A 20,134-nucleotide genomic window follows, 5' to 3' on the forward strand; every position below is an offset into this window, starting at 1 on the left:
AAAGCCCCGGTGTCGTCCCATTGAGGAGTTTATACACACAGACCATTAGGCTTGTCTGTATTGACACAAGCACATTTTGCACATCGACTCGGTGTGGCCTCGTGGTGCGAGAGACCAGTCCAGTAGCAGGAGGATAACACGTTTGCTTTCTTTTGTATGGCTCCTCATGAAATACGTCTTTGGAGTAACATAACATTTAAAACATCTGTTCAAAGCCCGATAGCTGGAATTCTGGAGACAATCTCTTTTCAATACTCACTTTCGTCTGATTCTTAACTGATGGTGTTTGTACTTATTAGGTTAGGTTAGGTTAGTTAGTTACTTTATTAATCCCCGAGGGGAAATTTTTTTTCGCTACAGCAGCATGCAGGAAGCAATAGATAATAATTTAGTTTTACCTGCATGTTTAGATTTTTTTTTTTTTACTGGATTCATCGCTCCATTCCTTATTTGTATTGCATTTTGTAAACAGTTTTCAAAGCTGCTCGATGATTAAATGATAAGGATAAATATATATTCTGCAAAATTACAGATATTTTAAACATACTGTGGATATTGATGGACAGTAGGGATACAACTGAAAATTATTTTTAGTATCTAGTTTTGTATGCAGTTACCAAGAGCCTAAAGTGTATGTTTTGGGGTTTATTTTGGTCCCACCAACAGTCTAAAACACAAAAATATTCAGATTAAAATTCAAAAATATAATGATGTGATTGCTCAATGGAAAATCCAAAGAGAAAATGATTTATCGATAATAACAGTGTTCTGACAATTGTCTAATTGCAAAAGCAAAAGTTCAAAGAAGTGATTAGAAGTGGTTTGAGGTGTTTGCAATTCTGCTTTTTGTCAACATTGAAATTCATATATATATATAGTTATATATAACTGACCCGAACCGAAGCATGTTAGGGTGTTAATATGCAGAATGATGCTCCAAACCAAGCAGACAAGGCAACGACTTCTTACTGTCAAACACGTACCTGAGATGTTTAAACACCAAAAGTAATTTTGTGATTCTTCACAGCTTCAAACAAATGGTTGTGAAGATGCAGCGTGATAAAAACGATACATTTACATTCAAACAGTGACACGCTGTCAACTAGATGCCGCTATCACCGCTCTGCAGGAAAGAAAAATGAGGTACGCTCACGCTTATATTGAAGTCTGGCAAGTGAGCAGATGACAAATGTTCATATTCACTGACTCGGACAACAACATATCATACTGAGACACTTTGTCTCTCCAATCAGACGTGCTTTGTGATGACTGAAAACAGGTAGACTAGCAGTTACATGATCTGCACCAGAGATGATTTAAGGTATTTATATCATTCATGTTCACCAGCTTTTTTAAATGGAGATGAATAAATATAAATTTGATGGTACAAGTGTCTCCTTCCATTTAAAAACATCAATCATTGTTTTTGTTTTTTTTAAGGTTTACATGAGACGCTATTAAACATTAAATAGAGCGATGTGCGGTTAGAAATAGGCCCAAAACTGCCACTGCAGAAAAAGGTTAAGAAATGCAGGGATTTCACTCGACATCAACATAAAGACAGAATCTTCCCAGTTGAGTTGAAAGTTAGAAAAACAAAACTTTTGGACCAATCGCGGTCTAACGCGAGAAAATTACAAGTAAATCTCTTTATGTTACTGCAGTAATATCGGAGAGGCAATCATCCAAGTGAGGAATTCAGCTTCCCGCCTTAGATCCCAGCCAATATTCAAGGAATTACATTTTTATTGGATGATTCCACATGCCAAGATTCCTGTCCGGTGCCAACACTGAGTGCCAATTTAGACACAAAGCAGTGCGGCTTCTTTTAGCAAAGCATAAGTTAACACTATGGAGGGCGTCCTGTCACACACCCTGCGCTTCATCTTCAGCAAAAATCGTTCCCCTTCGTTTCATCCTCAACCAACGAGTGTTTTCACTGGCTAACTCTAACCACACAACCCTGAATGATAAAATCCTCAGTTATGCTGACTCATCCAATATGTTTATCTGATGATTCGGTTGCACCATGAGGTTGATTTTGGCTGATCTGGACCTTTCATCACACGTCAATCATTAGTTGTGGGATAGTTTTTCCCTGTTTCCAAGGTCAAGAATGAAGTTTGAACTTCTGCTTTGATGCCAACATGAAAGAGAAGCACTGAAACTTCTCACAAAAAAAATAGACATTTCCAGATATTTCTCCAGGAAAATTACAAAATACAGCTAAACCTTTCTTGTCCTCTTTGTTTGTGGCAGCTTTCAACACTGTCGGAGGTTTCTTCCTGTTAAAAGAAAGTTTTTCATTCCTTCTGTCGGAGGTTTATTCCTGTTAAGAGAGTTTTTCCTTCCCTTTGTTGGAGGTTTTTCTACTTTAAAGGGTTCCCACATAAAAGCTTATGTGGGAACAAGAGTTCCTCCGTACAATGTTGTAAAATTCTGTTGTAAGGACTTTTACTGTGTTAAGTGCCATGAAATAACCTGTGTTGGCGCAACATAAAATAAAATTGGAGACATTCGAGAGTGCTCTAAATGTGATGGGTGCTTCAACAATAAAAGTTTTCTGGTTTATCAAGCTCTGAAAGTTTGCTTTGTAATACATCCACAAAGCAGAATTGCTAAGCTTTTTTTTTTTTTTTTTTCTCCAAGAGCTGTAATGTTTGTTTGAAACACCACCTAAGCACGAGAACAACTGGGGAGTTAAAATAAGCAGTGATCACTATCATCTCTAAACAGAAAAATGTAATCTCCAGAAATAAATCAATTTTTATCAAGAGCATATGCACAAAGAAAAGCCACTCCAGTTCTGCGCCCACTGTTTGATTGACAGGGAATCTCTGGGTAGTGCAGAACAAAAAGAGACCACAGCATGACAAATGAACAAGATGAGGCCAAAATGAAAAGAAGAAAAACCACACAAGTGCCATTTCTCAATTTTAAATTGGAAGTGAGGTCAAACTAAAACCTCCTTGGACTCCGGGCCCAGCACGGTTACTGAATGTCGACCTCCAGGTAACGACCTCTCCTAAAGGGGAAAAAAAAAGAGTTTTAAAGAGTGCTTGTAAAACTTAGCATCCTAAATTGCCCCCTGTTGATTTGATCCAGACTCCCTCTGTGCTCTTCTGCTGTTGTCTCCCCTGCTCCTTCTCGCTGAATAACTCGCATTCCCCAGTCGCTGCATTGCCTCGTATTATGTAGCATGAGCACAAGCGAAGGCCCTGGCAGTGCATGAATAGGGTCAGTTAGATTTCAAACCTCTCCCGATGAAAAGAGTCCCTGGCTGCGGTTGGAGACACTGGAGCTGCTCCCGGCAGCTCCACAAAGGCCAGCTTTCAAAAAACAGAAAGGAGATGAGGGAAGGGTTAGAGGTTTTTTTTTCCTTTTTTGTTTTTTCTTTCTTTCTTTCTTTCTTTCTTTCTTTCTTTCTTTCTTTCTTTCTTTCTTTCTTTCTTTCTTTCTTTCACCTCATCTACCATAGAACCTGAATGAAGGCTTGTTGGAGAGCAGGGCAAAGAGAGAAGCGGTGGGTAAGGCATGAAGTGTGAGTGGAGAGAGAGAGAGGCACAAAGAAGGAAGGGGGGGATATTGGTGGAAAAAGGGAAAGAAAGGTGTTAGAAACAGAAGTTGCAGTGATGACGGGGAGAAAATCGGAAGGGTTTATAGAGATAGAGGTATGCTGCTAGTGTTTTTCCATGCAACTACGGCTACTCAAACCCGGCTGAGCTGTGAGCGACCACGACTACAAAAACTGCTGGTACAGTGAAGTGAACCTTGATGACACATCGAAGGTGTGTTGGTTTTGCACACATCTCAGCAGAGCTTGTTGTTCTTTACCAACATTTCACTGTGGCTGTTACTGCTGATTACCAAATATTTACAACTATCTTGTCATACAGACTTTGTTTACTTGTAGGAACGGCACCGTGTTTACCAATTTGCTGCATTTCCTGCAGCAGCTTCAAAATAAAAGCCAAAATTTCAGTAGTGGATAGATTCTTCTTTTTTTTGTGTGTGTTCTTTATGTAAATGTGACAAAGAAATTAAAAAGTCAATATAATGAGAAAGACAGGAGTAAAAAAAAAAAAAAGGAATAAAAAGCAGGAAAAAACTGACAGACATCAAGAGAAACAGTTGTTGTGATGTACATTGTAGTTATTTCGATGTATGACTATGATGTTATTATGCATGGAGGTGTGATGACGGCAGCGTGCGGCAATAACGATATTAAAGCTGAGCTGTATTAAATTACTTCATGAGAAAAAAAATCTATTTTTTGATGTTGGAGAGATTTTAAAGCTGCACTGGGAAATGTTCCGTTTACATCAGAAGTGAAAAGAGCTCCACAATGGCTGAAAGTGATCGCTAAACATTAACAGTGTTGACTGGAAGTTCAGACCGGCACGTAGGAGTGAGCTTAAACTCCAAACCGCAGAGAATCAGGTCTAAGCTTCAGAAGTACGGGAAGTGTTGAGTCAGTTATTTTAGAACAAGTCTCGGCTTTGTTTTCAGGGAGGACAGCGGGTTTACATGACTCGAAAAAAAAACCTGTTTCCTACATGTTTTGAGGGAAATGTAATGCCATCTTGATTACATTTAGGCTCCTCACAATTATTACATAATGATATTTGAGCCGACCGCAATCATTTTGCATGATCGTCACCATCCTTTCCAATCATCTGTCGAAAAACAGCTGGTTGAAACTAACAGAAATGTCCAATTTCCATCCCTGTTTCCCCAGTTTGAGGTTTGACTGTCACTCTTTCAATGACATCGTCTCATTGGGCCCTCTTCTTCTTCTGCTGTGGTTTGAAGGCACACGAGAGGAGAATTAGCGCCACCAACTGTTCATCTCAAGACAAATAACGCAATATTCAACCGATTGCTTTTCGATGACTGTCTATTGACATTCACATCATTTTAGTGGCAAACCCAAATATCACAGCCGATAAATGGTTCCTCTTCCTCATAAGGTGTACTATTAAGCTACGATTTAGCATAAAATGAACGAAAAATACAATTCAATTGTTAACTCCAATTACTTCTATGACAATCAATTGCCGACTGGAATTTTATGATTGCAGTTGCTACATTTTCTAATAACAAGGAAAAAATGTTAATTAACATGTCAAGTCATATCAGTAAAATGTTATCGCACAACATTTAATTTGCTTACTGACAAAAAAAAAAAATTTTTTGCAGTACGAAATCTGCTCATAGTGACAAAGCCATTATCATTAAATTTTTATGGTTACTTGGTTAAAGCTTAGGGAATGATGACAGTCTGGTTTAATACAGAAAATGTGTTTATTGACATTTAAGGGAAGCTATGATCTCTGCCCAACCTTTAACAAAGTGCTTTTGTTGCCTAAACACAGATTGGAGTCTGGATGTGAACACTCTGCTGGCACTAACCAAAGCATGTAGACATGAGTTTCTGGGCCTTTTGAGTTCCAGATAAGAGAAATCTCAAATGTTACAGCATTAATTATATTTTATTCAACAGCGGTCTTCCAAAAAAGAAAAAAAAAAAAAGGTAAAGCCTCTTTTCTCTTTCAACTAAGCCAGGGGACAAAAAAAAAATGGGTTTCTAAGTCTGGTGTTAGAGAATACGTCTATTCTGCAACCGGTTTCTGACCTCAACCCCAGCCGACACCTCGGGATGAACTGGCCTTATCTCCTAACATCAGCGGCCAAACCTCTCCAACGCTCCTGTGTCAAAATAGGAGGAAAATCCCTGCAGACAAGTTTCCCCAAAATCTGCCAAAAAGCCCTTCCTGAGCCGAGAGCTACTTTCAGCTGAATATCACAGTAATGACTAGGATTTTGTTTTAGGAACGACACGTTGAAGTGGGTACGTTTGGTCTTATAGTGTAGATGAAATACACACGCGGAAAAAAAATAAAAGGTCGATTCGTTTTAAAGGGAAATAGCAAAGATATGAAGAGGAAGAGCAACAAAGAAGGGAGTTAAAGGAGATGATCTGCGAGGCAGAGCAAGTCCCCCCCCCCAAAAAAAAACAGACGAAGGGACTACAGAAAGAGAAAGATGAGGAAGATTCAAGGAGGAAGAAAGGGGGGGGGCTACTGATACAGGAGATAAGGGGAGGAAGAGAGAGCGAGTAGAGGGTACTGAAAGGGGAATAAAAGAGGGTCTAAAAAGAGATGGGAAGGGAAAAAGGGGGCGATGTGGTAAATGGAGCAGGAGAGACAGAAGGGGAGAGAGAAATGACAATAGCAAGTAAAAAGGAAAAGGGGGCCGAGTATGAGAGGGTGGGTGGGTGGCTGGGGAGGGGGAGGGGGGGGTGACGACATGTAAAAGGACAGCAGAGCGAGTGAGAGAGAGTGAGGCGAAACCAAATGAGAGGGGTCGAGTGAGAACGAGCGAAGGCTCCACCGCACGTCTGAGAAACCCTGCTGTAAAATGCCAGCTCACACAAAAGAACAGGTGTTTGTCGGTTTAAGGTTTCAGGCGGAGGGGAAAACTGACGGGATAACAGGGATGTTGACATTCACGGACGACAAAGGAGGGCCTGTTTCACGGACGTTATGTTGTTTTAAGGGGAAATATGCATAAAAGATTAAGGCATTATGAGCCATGTGACGATGACAGCTATGAAATGTTATTCACCGGGTATCTGGGGCGAGATCTTCATTACAACTCTCGACAGAATCCGGACACACGAGGGCCTTGTGTGTGAGCACCCCCCAAAAAGAAAAAAAAAAAAACAGACTAATTTGTGTCTTGTATAGGAAAAACTGCGACTTAATAAATTTGGTTTGTACCAGCTCAAGCGTGGGTTTCTTTCTGGCTTGACATTAAGCCGTCTTTTTTTTTTATTGTTTTCTGTCGAGGTGATAGCTGAATAATCTCGGATCCACAGGGGGAATTCAATACCTTGGAAAGTACAGCGCCTCGAGGGGGACAAATTATTGTTTTAAGTGTCACATGTTGACAGGTGAGAGGCCCGGCCTTCACGGCTCATTTATTGCAGCTCTTTGTCAAAATGTTATTGTCCATTTGCGAGCCAAGGCCGCCCGTTGCGCTCCCGCTTCGGCTGCCGATGCCGCGATGTTTGTTTGTAGATTTTCTTGCATAACGATGATGGTAATAGAGCTACAGTACAGGCCATGCATCAGATAGGTGGGGTTTAAGTGCTCGGCCTGATGGGTAAAAGGCATTGATTTCGAGCGTTCGCCACTATTAGTCGTGAGCTCGCTTTCAACTTCTGCCAACTCACCACAGGTTACATTACCGAGGTGAATGTCAACCTCATCAATAATGAAACGCATCCATCCCTTAATGAAGAAAAAGGACAGCGGCACGATTTCTCTCAATAAGATTTTCTTCGTTTTTTATCTTTTCCTTCGAGTTGTTTTTTTTTTTTTATTCGCAATGACCTGAAACAGATGTTAATGTCAGCAAGCTGTGAAATTTCAACTTAAAAAGATGATTCATGTCATTCCAGGTAATGATATATGCTCTGGATCATCACTGCCTACGTTAAGGGAACGTATTAGCTCAATTCATCAGAGTAAATCTAATCGTCCTTTACAAAGAATGAAGAGGTTTGCTCTGAAACACATACCCATCAGTTTACCTAAAGATGGATGACACAGAATAAAGGTAAATTATATGAAATCAAATTCGTTCGTCTTATTCGGGATGAATTTTTTTTTTTTTTTTTTTTTTTTTAATATATATTTTCTGATACGCAGCATTTTAGAGACAAAACAGCATCACAAAAGAACTAAATAAGGGATTCAGCTGACATGACTACAGTATGTGTGTCCATTCAGTAAACACATATCAATATATGTATATATATATATATATGAATTCAAGACCAAAGCAGATGTTGGTGTTCACTCGCCTGACAGTTTGAACTTGACTCGCTGAGTTCCTGCCTATTTAACAATATGAAAAGTTGGTGATTTATGAACTTATATACACCATAAGCAAAGCTGAAAGGATAAGTTGAACACTCAATCAATAAAAAATATTGCCAGCATCTTTTAAGTTAGTCCCTGAGTCTCAAACTTTCTTTGTTTCCAGTTTCGCAAGTTGGAGGATTTGCAAATTGATTGTTTTTTTGGACTGTTGGTGAGACAGAATATTCTATTTGAAGACATCTTTGACTCTGAGGATAATGACGGGTATTTTCCACTATTGTCTGGTATTTTTCAAAAGAAAAGATACCTCATAATGAAATCAGTACAATAGTTTATTGGCCCAAATACAAGACAAACACAAAAGTTGAATCCTCTTTGGGACCTGATCTGCTCTTAAAATTACCTGGATTTGGTCTTTGGACTTGGCTACGGTGGTGCTGTGTGCAGTCCCAGTTCTATTATAGGAGGCACAGCTGGTTCACTGCATGGACTTCAACCCTGCAGTTCAAGCTTTTCCACCAAATCGTGTGGCCTGGCCTAGATACACATGAAATGTACCAGCCTCGAGGCTCCTATTTTGTACCATTCTCTTCCCTAACCATATTTCAGGCTTATTCTCACAAGGGCAAAGACATGTCCCTCCCAGGCACAGAGCAGCAGAGTGCTGTAGACGGAGGGTACCCAGCAGAGTTGGCTGTCAGGTGCGACAAATTAATGGCAAATCCGAACCCGGCGCTGCTGCCAGGCAGGCAGGCAGGGGTGGCAGCTGTTCGACGAGAGAGCTGCTCTCTCGCCGCCGCCGCGCTTTAATGTGGCATGGAAACTTGTTTCAGGCATCACTGAGACGATGTTTACGAGCTCTGATTTCTCCTGAAAGGTGAAGCGTTGGACGGAGGGGGTGCGGGGAGGGGTGGGGGGCAGAGACCAGCTGTCAGCGAAGCCCGATGGATTTGACTCAGCAAAGAGGCTCTGCTGTTAATGATTGCTCTCCAGGATGGGTTTCACAGGGCAGAAGAAGGTGGAAATCCGCGGTTACAACATGTGGTCTTGCAGGCGAGAGATATCATCCCTGAGAGCTATGTTTTCAACATGTCAATCTTGTTACATGTTTTTTTTTAACCTGTGCTTTCAGGCTTTCTAGACGTCAATTTGTCTAGAATACCACACACTATCTCCCTCCCACCCCCCCCGCCCCCTTCTTGCCAGTGTTGTCTCAGTGCACTCTGACTTCCACTCAACCCACCAGTTTACAAGAGACAAACCACTGAAACGGTGAGCGTTGTCGTCATAAGTTCACCGAGTTTGAAATCGTACCCCGGGGCGCCCGCCCCCTTCTCCTTGTCTCTGCGCCACTGCCACTGAAATGTGTTTGTCTGATTGCTTCTGAAAGCCTGCACTGACCTGAAAACAACTTCCAAAATTATAAATAACGCCCCCTCCTCCTCCTTCTCCTCTTCCCTTCCTTTTAAATCCAGCGGATCCATGATGGGAAAGTGGCCCCCTTCGTTCACACATCCAATCAAAGTCTTTAGAAAAGATCAAAGGTGTCTGTGGACACTAATGCAAATCTCTAAAGATTAACACCGGATGAAACCACTGTGGAATTTTCAGCAACTCCGAGTTAAAACCCTGAAACCCACTGACAAGAAAAAGAGAAGTCAATAGCAGCAACAGAGCTTGACTTGGCCCGTCCAGTGCTAAACTAAAAAGCCATATCCCCCTTTACTTCATGTTGTTTCATGTTCAAAAGGCATTTTATAGCTGCACTTTCATCCTCCATGATTCCTTTTTATAAACTACTCTCATTCTTTCCTATTGTCTTTATAAAAAAGAAATCACACACAAAAAAAAAGAAATCCCTTCAATGCTGCCCTTGTCAATCCAATACTTTGCAATGAATAATAAAAACAACCACACAAGCACTGAACATAATGAGGTGCAGCAGGTCAACATTGATCTCCAGATGGCAATAAATGACTGAAAAAAAACCTAATTTCTCAAAATTTTGCAGCTGCTGTAGCAGAATGTAGCAAACATCAATTATACTCTGTAACTCTTATATAATACTAATGAAACAACCACTTACGGGTTCATGTTCGCATGCTACTGAGACACTACTCTACTCTAACAGGTTGTTATGTGCTGCTTACATATTTTATAAACACACCCTTTCTTACGTAGAGATCATGTTTGTACAGTCGACATGAAGATGAGGTGAATAGCAGGTTAGCCTTGCTATTATCTTAATATTCATCACATAGTAAGCGGTATCGCTCAAAAATAAGAGAATTCCCCAAAAATGTGTGACTTGTCCTTTAAAGCCCCCCCCCCCCCCCCCCAAAAAAAAAAAAAAAAGGTGTTTTACATTCAGGTCACATTAGTTTTTGTGTACAGACTGAATGAGCAAACAGATCCTGCAATGAAAGCCTGTTTTTTTTTTCTTGTTGAAAATACTTTTCTGTTTCGAACCAGCAACTCTTTAGTTCTTCATCACACCTACGCCTCGTATGTGTCATTTCTAAACTTGGCTTCTCTGTCTGTTGTCCTCCTTTTTCCAACAGGTGAATCCGAATGCCTTCAAAACAACAGCAGGATGTGACTTGGCTATATTTGGCAACATAAATCCTCCGCAAATGGATTTCAGGATTGTCGGATTTGACTTCCAATATGTCATAGCGCGAATGTAGTACCCTTATGTATCGCTGATTAATTTCTGGGCGGCATCCTTTCAGACAGCGCTGTGCTACGGACACCGCCGAGGTGCAAGTGTCTCTGTTTGTGTACATGTAAAGCTCAGAAAAAAAAAAAAAAAAAAACAAGAAACGCCTGCAGCAGTGATTCCCCCCTCGCAGTGTCCCTGACCGGTACAATTTCCAAAAGGGGGCCTTTTTGGATGAGAGAGTCGCGCACTCGCTCATCCGTTAAGTGAAACACCCAATCGCAGGTCCGAACTGACGCACCGGCTAAGTTACAAGTTGTGACAAGCTCAGATGGCTCCCTCACTCTCAGGCCGCGGTATTTATTAAAGTCTATTCAGCTCTGTGTCTTGCAAAAATAAACAGAGTGCCAGGCTGCTGGAGAAAAGTGCTGACAGCGAGCATACTTTATCAAGGTTGGAATAGGATGGGGGGTCGGGGGGCTGAGCCGTTCTATAGTCCCCGGGATACTGACCCCCGCATGGGATCGGGTCGGGGATTGGGGGAGGGGGGGGGGGGGGGCAGCACTACTGACTCTGCAGACGGAGCCCCTTGTGGTCCGACTACGTGAGCAGACCAGACCTTCTCCTTTCCACTTGACTTCGGTGCAGTCATTTGCAGAGTAAAATGGTTGTGCTCGCTGGAGAGAGAGAGAGAGAGTGAGGAGGGGGGGGGGGGGGGGGTGGCTGGAGAAGAGGGGGGGGGGGGAGTGTGAAAGGGAGAAAGATTGTGAGATAGAGAAAGAAAAGAGAGAGTTGAAGAGCAACTGCACTCTCCTGCCAAAGAGGGTAATGAGGAGAGGAGCTGCAGAGAGAGAGAGAGTTACTGAGCGGTTCATTGACATGCTAAATGTCAAAGGTGAAGTAAAAATCTCTTGTTAAGCCCTGTGGCTCGCCTTTTTAAGCGCACTGGTATAATGATGTGAACTCTCGCATCAAACCTCGCCACCGCTATTGCTCGTGCTACCGCCACGACTCCAAATAAAATCCGAGAAAGAATATTGAGCGTCGAGAAGAGAGACGATCCTCTCTGAGAACAAACAGCGAGTCCGTTCAGCTTTTCAAGTTCAACTTCAAAGAGTTTTTTTTTTTTTTTTTTTTAAGAGAGCGACAGCAGCTGATGTTTACTAGATTGAACCCAGCTGATGTGTACTGTAGGCCTTTTTTGTACAACAAATCAATTCCTTGACAGTGATCAAATAATACAGTGCTGCTTTCACCGCACAGGTGTAAGGATGCGCGAGGATTTTAGTTTCTATGTATTTGATGGACTACTAAGAGAGGTTAACGAAGTGCCATTCCAAAAATAGTTGTCAAAGTAGTAATGCTCCACTCCCATCAGAAGGTGGCGGTAATGCACCTAAAAGCTGTCTGCCAACGTAAGGAGAAGAAGAACACGTTGCTACCAGTCTCCGGAGCTTTGCCAGGTAAAACTGGGCGAAGTTGCGCGAATAGGAGGAACACACAAAGGCGACTACAGCCGTCAGAAAGTTCGGCGTGGAACTCCTCCGGAAAACATAAATGAAGATGAGGTGCTGTCAAACTCTGCAGGTAGAGCTGGCGTACGTGTCCACAAAAGCTAGGCGACGACATTAGAGGGAAGCGCCAAGCAAACGGTCCACCCACGGATCAATAATCGACGGCCAGAGGAAGTGGACTTGACGCTGCAGCGCAAACAACAAACGTGTCAAAGTCAGTTAATAATCGAATAGTTCCAAAGCGAATCTCGAGTAGTATTTTTGCTTGGAAAACCTATCGCTAGTATTTACACACGGAAAAGAAAGTCCACCAAATTTGTATTAACTTTCGCAAACTATTATAAAGATTGAAGTAAAACCACATAATGCAGTGAAAAGCCGACTTTGGCGTAGATCCAGACATTTTAATGCCACGGCTCGCCTTCCCGCCGGGTTTTCGCTGAAACTATTTTGCAAAAGGTGCCGTCGCTGCATCCTGCGCTTGGCGCCACCCAGACGATTGTGATCGGTTTTTATAGAAACGCAAACAAGCTGCGGCATTTCTACCCCCAACACATCAAATCACCGTGACAAAAAGTCGTGAAACGCTCAACTCAACTCCGACTCACTAAATCCCAACCACTCACTCTCGCTACCAAATACGAGGCACCTGACCAGTGCACTGCGGCAGAGAAAACTCCCTTATATGACATCAACATGACGCGTTATGGAGGGGGAAAAAAAGAACTTTTTCACCCAAATTTGTGCCTTTAAGCCTCTAAAAGCACATCAAATCTCGCATTAATGCTTCAAACAATCATTTTCAAGAAGTAAGTGCCAATTAAGGGAATAATTCGACCTGCATGTCGCTCTTTCAGTTGCATCAATTACAGTTGTACATGCACGGAGAACATTATTTACGCGTCTTCAAACTGAATACATTTCATATTAAATCCACCGTTTCATCCTAATGAAACGAATGCGGGCACCGCTGCACTTCTTACAAAACATAACATACAAATGAAAATGAGGTTTAAACACTATGACCATAATGTTTAGACACATGCAACGTGAGGTTTTTTACGTGTTTATTTGTCAAAAAGGTTTTCTGTATAGGTCAAAGTGGGCTTGCGGCTGCTGCTTGGAGCGAAACACTTCTGCCGCATCTGTTTTGTTGTGTTCATTCTGGCATGTGGTGCTTCACGCTTGGCATCCGGTGTGTGTTTGGAGCTGCGGTGAACACCAAACCGATGTACGCAATTTCTTCACTCGCTTCGCTGGCCGGGTTCCCTCGTCTGGCAGATTTACCCACACAAACATCTGCCTTGCCCTTCTCCTGAAAGCGAATTACAGCCGGCGAAATGTGCTGCTTTTGTCTGCAGAGCACCTTAAGATTCGCTCGTGGTCGGATCCCCCCCCAAAAAACAGTGGAATCTAAATTAGGCGCTTGGCTGCCGCCGCTGCTGGTGTCATCTCAGAAATTATTAAATTGCCTCTGAGCTGAGATTAAATTGATGCCGAGCTTTTGCGCAAAACACAAATGTTTTTTACCCGAAACATTGACTTGCAAATAAGTTATCTCATTGGCTGGCGGGTTCGGTTTTGTGTCTGGTGAGGATTACAGGCTGTGAAAGAAGGATTTGCATCGAGGAATAATCAAGTAATTTGGCTCCTGCGCCGACTGTGAGTACAGTAGGTGCAAAAAAGAAATCGTTTTAAGAAAACTTTCTCGATTGCAGCATGCTAAAGAGAGGATCTAATTTAGCTGGAATTAGATTTTAGATGAAACTGAGAAGAAGAAGATAAAAGCTGCAGAGTACGTCTTGTTGCACGGTGTGTGTGTGTGTGTGTGTGTGTGGGTGGGAGGCCCTGAGGGGAAGAGGATTTACATGGAGGCGGGGGGGAGGGGAGAGGGGGGGGGAGGAAGAGGGGGCGGGGGGGAGAAACACCAGAATCATCGGAATTCAATTTCAAGATCAGGAGGTGATGACCCCACTTTTAGGGAGAGCCTCAGGAGAAGGGCTTAGAGATTGGCTGCCCACACCCCGACTCCCACCAACTCTCCAACCCGACCCACGAACACGCTCGCAGACGAACACGCATGTACTCATCGCCCGGTGGTATCTGAGAAGGGTTAAACACTTCCTGAGATGCTGATGCGGGGCCGGGCCCGGGCCTGAGATAGCACTCCGGCACTCAGACCACATCATCCGTCTCTTCCTCTCAACCTATCTGTATTTGTCTTCCTGTCTATCAGTTCTCCCCGTTTGTTTTTTTGTCCTGCTCTCGACTCCCATTTCGGTGTTTAATACAATGAGCAGTCTTTCAAAAGAAAAAGCAGGAAACCGCAGCCAAAAGATAACGGCAGCGAGTGAATAAGGAAAGTACAGATGGGGAGTTAAATGACCCAGCTCGGGCTCAATGCCCTACTGTATTCCTGCTGTGTTGTCTTCTATTTTTTTTTTTTTTTTTCACTCTGACTTTCCTCCCCCTCTCCCCAGCGGCCTCCTCCACTCAGGTTGTGAATACTGATGCGGGCTGTGTGGGCATGATGGGAAATGTCAATTGGAGAAAAAAAAACCCTGGGAGAGTCTGCTGGTGGCGGCGGAGGCCGAGCCTCTGCAGAGCTCGCTGCGTGCACTGCCCTCAAGAGGCTCAGGGCGACTCTGCAAAGCAACGTCGAGCCTCAACCACAAAGGTCAGACAGGAGCTGAACATGTCGGGGTAGAGATAGGTAACGATTTCAATAAACTGATGGATTTCATTTTTAACGTCTGTGTCTTACAGGTTTGTGCTTGTCCCATGTCCCTCTCCTATTTCCTCATGCTGCTGTCTTGTTTTCTCCATTGAATGTTGAGTCCATTTTGTTTTTATGAAGTTATTGTTATCATCGCTTGTTTTGTTTTTACGTTTTCAGAATAAGAATCACAAGTCAGCGGATTTTTTTGTTTTTTTTAATAACTCTATGTCAACGTAACCTTGGGCAAAACACTTTGGATATAAACCGCTGTACAAATGCAACCATTTGTGATTGAAAGTACAGAGTAAAGATGAATTGGCTTCTGCTAAATTCATGAAACATGAAGAAAAGTAAACAGTAGAATAGATATAACCTATTAGATCGATCAATATGAACTCATCTGTTAGTGTGCAAAGCAACTCCCTACCGACGTCAATTATTTCTTTAATACTTTTGTCCTGTCGACAGGCTAATTTTTTTTGTATCTTTCTTTTACCATTTATTCTAGATCCTGCTGAGACTGTCAGACAAGAAAAACAACACCATCAGTCTGTTTAAATGACTAAAAATGACAACAAAAAAAACGTTTGTTTTAAAAAGAATATTTTACCATTTATCTTTTCTTGAACGGTCTTTCCCTAAGCAAGTCTTCTTGTGCCAAAACCGAACCAAACATTAACTATAGTGGCAGATGAAAGGATAGTATGAATCTTCAATTCTGGAAGGCAATGAAAAAAAAAAACACCACCTCTCCTTCTGAGGCATCGAATAATGTCCTCATATCGAAACAACTGCATACAGTACATGAGTGTTTCCAGCGACCTCTGTAGGACCAACACGTTCTCGTATCTAAATGCTCATTTGCCAAAACGACATTAAGCTTATGACCATTGGAGAGTATCAGCGACAGGCGTACCAATAACTTTCATCGTCATGGGAACAATAATACACACATGGTGTATACACACATTTAGAAAAAAGTCATGGTTTGGGTTAAAATAAGTGTTAGTTACGCAACTTAACTTTCGCATTGGTATGTGCATTAAGCTATGTACATGATGTGAGTTAAATACGTTAACTTATCTTCGTAAAGTCCAAATTATTCAACGTTGACTTTTGTTTTTATACGCAGCAGAAACAGCAGCGTCCTAAATCACAGTCCGTGTTTGAGCAGACTTTCTCACTCCTCATAACGGAGTCACCCGACCTTCGTTTTCTCGTCATAAATACTACGACCACTAGAGGTCGCAAGTTTTACGAGCACATCTGGAGGCATCGGATCCAAAAACAGCAATTAGAAACGACATGTTTTGTAGTTCAGCTCGAAGGACTTATCATGTGAAATAGTTTGGTTTTGTTTGTATGCCTTACGTATTGTTTGTTTTAATCTTTTAGTGTTAATCTGCACAAGGACAGTGGATAAATCTGGAACATTTACATCATCATGTCAATAAATGTGTTACTGATAAAAGTATAAATAAAGAAAAGTAACGTAACAGTTTCTGGAACCGTTAACAAACGAGCGAAAGAGGAGCTTATTAAGTTACAGCTCGGGGTCGGAACTTCTTTAGTCATTTCCATATGCAGGGTCTTTACATTCAGCGCAGTGAACAATCAAGACCAGGTCACAGTATGACCACGTATAATTGTAAAAGAGGAAAAAAGAAATCAGTTCCACTATCCCAGACGCACAGCTACAAGACGGTACTGTGGAGAAACCACAAACAAACACACTGCAGAAAGAGCAAATGGATTTCATTGGGGGATTTCAAACGTGACCGTGTCTTCGGCTACATAGACTCAAGAGCCACTGAAGCTTATTCATTCATAAATCTTGAAAGGAAAGCATGCCCACGCCAACATATGGGAGTGTTTTTCCTCAACCGGGTCCACATGCTCGCGTTATTCTCCACGGGAGCGTGACATACTTAGAGCTGGAAGAGGCATGAGGTCCTGGGTCTCTGTGCTAGACTTAAATGGTTTTGTAGACACTGGTATCTGACGGAGGGGGAAGAAGAACTGAGAGCACCGCGGCTACATCGCAAGAGCCCCCCCCCCCCCCCCTTCCCCATATGGAGGCAATTATGTCAAAATGGTGTTCTCCGGCAATTCCCCCAGTCCAAAACAAAATCACTGAAATTCGTATCCCAGTCCCTCTCTCTTTCTCTCTCTCTTTCATCCGTTCTCCTGCTACTAGCCCAAGCATGCAGCATGCAGCAGCGCACCATCTTCATGTCTGCGGAGCCTCGTCTTGATCATTATTTCTTTCTCTGCAGCAGTGCCCGGCTCATGATTAAAGACTCTCAAGGTCTTACTTCAAAATTTCAAGACAAAAAAAAACAAAACCAAAATGCCCTTGTAGTGCGGTATATCTGCCAGGCTTTGACTTTCGAATACCTTTTTCTAACCATTGCTGAATTAATTACCATGTCCTCGCCATTTAAAAGTTTATTATTCATATCAAGCCTTGATAAGTAAGCTGTTTGTTTTGTTTTTTTAAATTTCATTTTGTTTATCAGCTGTTTGTCATTGTTCATTTTGGCAACAGTTACACTGCTGAGTGTTTATTGCTGTGGTGTCTTTCTTTCTTTTTCTTTTTTTTTTTTATCAACATATCACTTGTCAGTTCCAGTTGGGCAATCTTAAAGGTGTTGATGCCTTTTCTTCTTCGAGAAGCTGACGTTAAAAATCTGTCGTTCTGTAGGTTGGAGGCCTGTTTGTGCTGTGTTCACTCATGGTTGCTGTAAATCTGTTGTTAAAAACATCACTTCAATGGGATTTAAAGTCCTACCACAGATTAAGCATGTTCAGTAAGAGGTGGCTATAAATCAATAATGAACATGTTGATCGTGCAATACTTTATCTTTTTCTGTAAAGTACTTCAGATTTTCATCTATCTATTAGGAATAATAGATCCCAGCTACTTATGATCTTTGTATTTTTCAGTTTTTTTCTGCTTGTACGGCTTAAATATTACAATATCACTTGATTATAACTTTCTACTGTCAACAAAAATGACAACCCATCCACAGTCCTCAATGACGAAGCATAACTCGTACTACAGTTGAATAATCACTAATTTCTTCAAACACCTCGGAGATAGAGCAACAAAAATGAATATAAAGGAAGAGGAGGAGTTTGTCCCAGTGAACCCGCCCCCTCCGCCTGCCCAACCCCACCCTACTACTTTTGTGTTTTCAATGTACACACTTATTGTTGACTTGACTGCTGTCTTTTGTGTATGAGATGAGAGTTTTATGTATTTTAAAGGCCCATCAAGGGCAGACATTGCAAATTATCTTCGGCTATGAATGCTGTGGTGTGTGGCACTGGTTTATGCTACATAAAACCCTAACGTCAGTTTTAGTGTCACTAGATAATGCAAACATGATCAGATATATCTATACTGTAATACACTGTATTACGCTCCACCTATAATGCACTTTACAGGGGGTGGGCATTGTGGTCCTAAAATAACATCCAGATATATCAGCACATTTTCCGCAATAACAATATTCTTGATGGCAAAGAAAATGATCTTATTAATTTCAAGAACATATAATTGCAAATAATATAGGAGATACAATATAGCAGCATGTCCTGCGATGATATAACCGTCTTTATACTGTGTACATACAACACTGTGCAAACATCACTTATCAGTAGTATAAGTAGGTTAAGCATGGGGCTCTTTATTACATCACATGATGTAGTATTGTGTTCTGTCTTTATGGCATATTCAGACCACAGGTTGCAAATGTTTTACTCTGTGTGTGTGTGTGTGTGTGTGTGTGTGTGTGTGTGTGTGTGTGTGTGTGTGTGTGTACCATTATTACTCATGTTGTGGGGACAGAAATCTGTTTAGTCACTTTGTGGGAACCAACTAGTCCCTATAATTTGAATATTAAAATTTTCGGCTGAAGACCTGGTTTAAGGGAGAGTAAGATTAGATTTAGGTTAAGGGTTAGTGTTATTATAGTAGTGGTTAGAGTTAGTCTCCAGAAAATGAATGCAAGTCAATGTAATGTCCTCTGAAGTGATGCAAACACGACTGAGTGTGGCTACGTTTCTGAGTGGGTGCATATAATTATGTGGTATTATTGTATTGTATGGCATTATTGTTGTTGTTGTTATTGCGTTTGCTGTAAAGGTTTTTGTAATTAACCTGTGCGTTTTTAGTTTTAAACATAAGCCTGTGGACATGAACTGATCATTTTTATGCTTAAAGAAAGCATTTCTACCTCTAGTTTTGTCTTTTTTTTTTTTTTTTTTACTCCCTCACCCTCACCCATATCCACTTTTGTTGCGCACGTATCAGTCATTTCAAGGCAGCCGTGTTCTCATTTGAAAGCCACAGCAAAACACCGTCATCACCATCAGAGGAAAATCAAAGAAGACGGGATTGAAATATGAAATGGGAGTCATGACTTCATCCTTGCTGCACCGTGACCATGTGACTTCCTTCAAAAAGTGATGCAGACAGAACATAAAACATCTGATTGAAATGATAGAGGCGTAGGAGTTACCTTCAGTCATCCAGCGGTGAACCTTCGCTTTCATCACATTACTCATAATGGACATGATGATGATGATGATGATGATGAAGAAGATGAAGAAGAAGAAGAAGATGAAGAAGAAGAAGAAGAAGAAGAAGAAATTAAAGAAATGTAAAACGTGGCCAATTCATAGACTGAAATTTGAAAAAAAAAAATCAACATTTATCAAAATACTTTCTTCCTAAAACTAAACAATATTTTTTGTATTAATAAAGAATCATGACCATAAAAAAGTACACACGTGTGTAACCACAGTGTGTTTTCATTCCTAGGGGTACAAAGAGTAATGAAGTCCGCATAGGGAGGAGGTCGGGGGTGGTTGGATGAAGCAAAGGCCGGACTTTCACCCAGAAGACCCGAGTTTTAATCTGTGACAAAGCCAAAAGTCAAAGCAGATTTCTAGTAGCGAGTAATTAACTTGCATAACATATTCAACCGAGGTAACTGACATGACGATTATATATTTTAAGCCTCATCAGGATCTTTTCCTAAATCTAACCACGTTCTTTGGTGCCTAAATCGAAAGCACATTACTTTCCACGCCGGGTGACTTAAAACGTGATACTGACATGATTTGATATAACCTAAAAGGTGGATAAACTGTATTCCAGAAATAATGAATTTATTGACCTTAGAGCAGGTGACTTCAACTTCCACTACTCCCTCCATTCCCTCATACCACCAAGGCCTTAAAAGCTGATTTCGCCGAGAACATTTTTCGGTTATTTTCTTGAATGGGTTCAATGCGGTGAAGCAAAATTTGACCTCAGGTAAGGAAAGAAGTCATTTTTAAGATC

General features: G+C 41.5%; 1 protein-coding gene across 1 annotated transcript in view; it reads right to left on the reverse strand.

Moving 5' to 3' along the window:
- Positions 1 to 3,096: 3,096 nt before the first annotated feature.
- Positions 3,097 to 20,134, reverse strand: part of LOC138211018 (catechol O-methyltransferase-like) — a 65,043-nt gene continuing 48,005 nt past the window's right edge. Inside the window, exon 7 of the mRNA XM_069170521.1 lies at positions 3,097 to 3,329. Coding sequence (XP_069026622.1) covers positions 3,250 to 3,329 — 80 coding nt within the window. The 3' untranslated portion in view covers positions 3,097 to 3,249. The remainder of the gene's footprint in view (positions 3,330 to 20,134) is intronic.

Source organism: Embiotoca jacksoni, unplaced genomic scaffold (assembly GCF_022577435.1).
Source record: "Embiotoca jacksoni isolate LCO1_2020_lvr unplaced genomic scaffold, fEmbJac1.0.p SCAF_5, whole genome shotgun sequence".
NCBI classification, from domain to species: Eukaryota; Metazoa; Chordata; class Actinopteri; family Embiotocidae; genus Embiotoca; species Embiotoca jacksoni.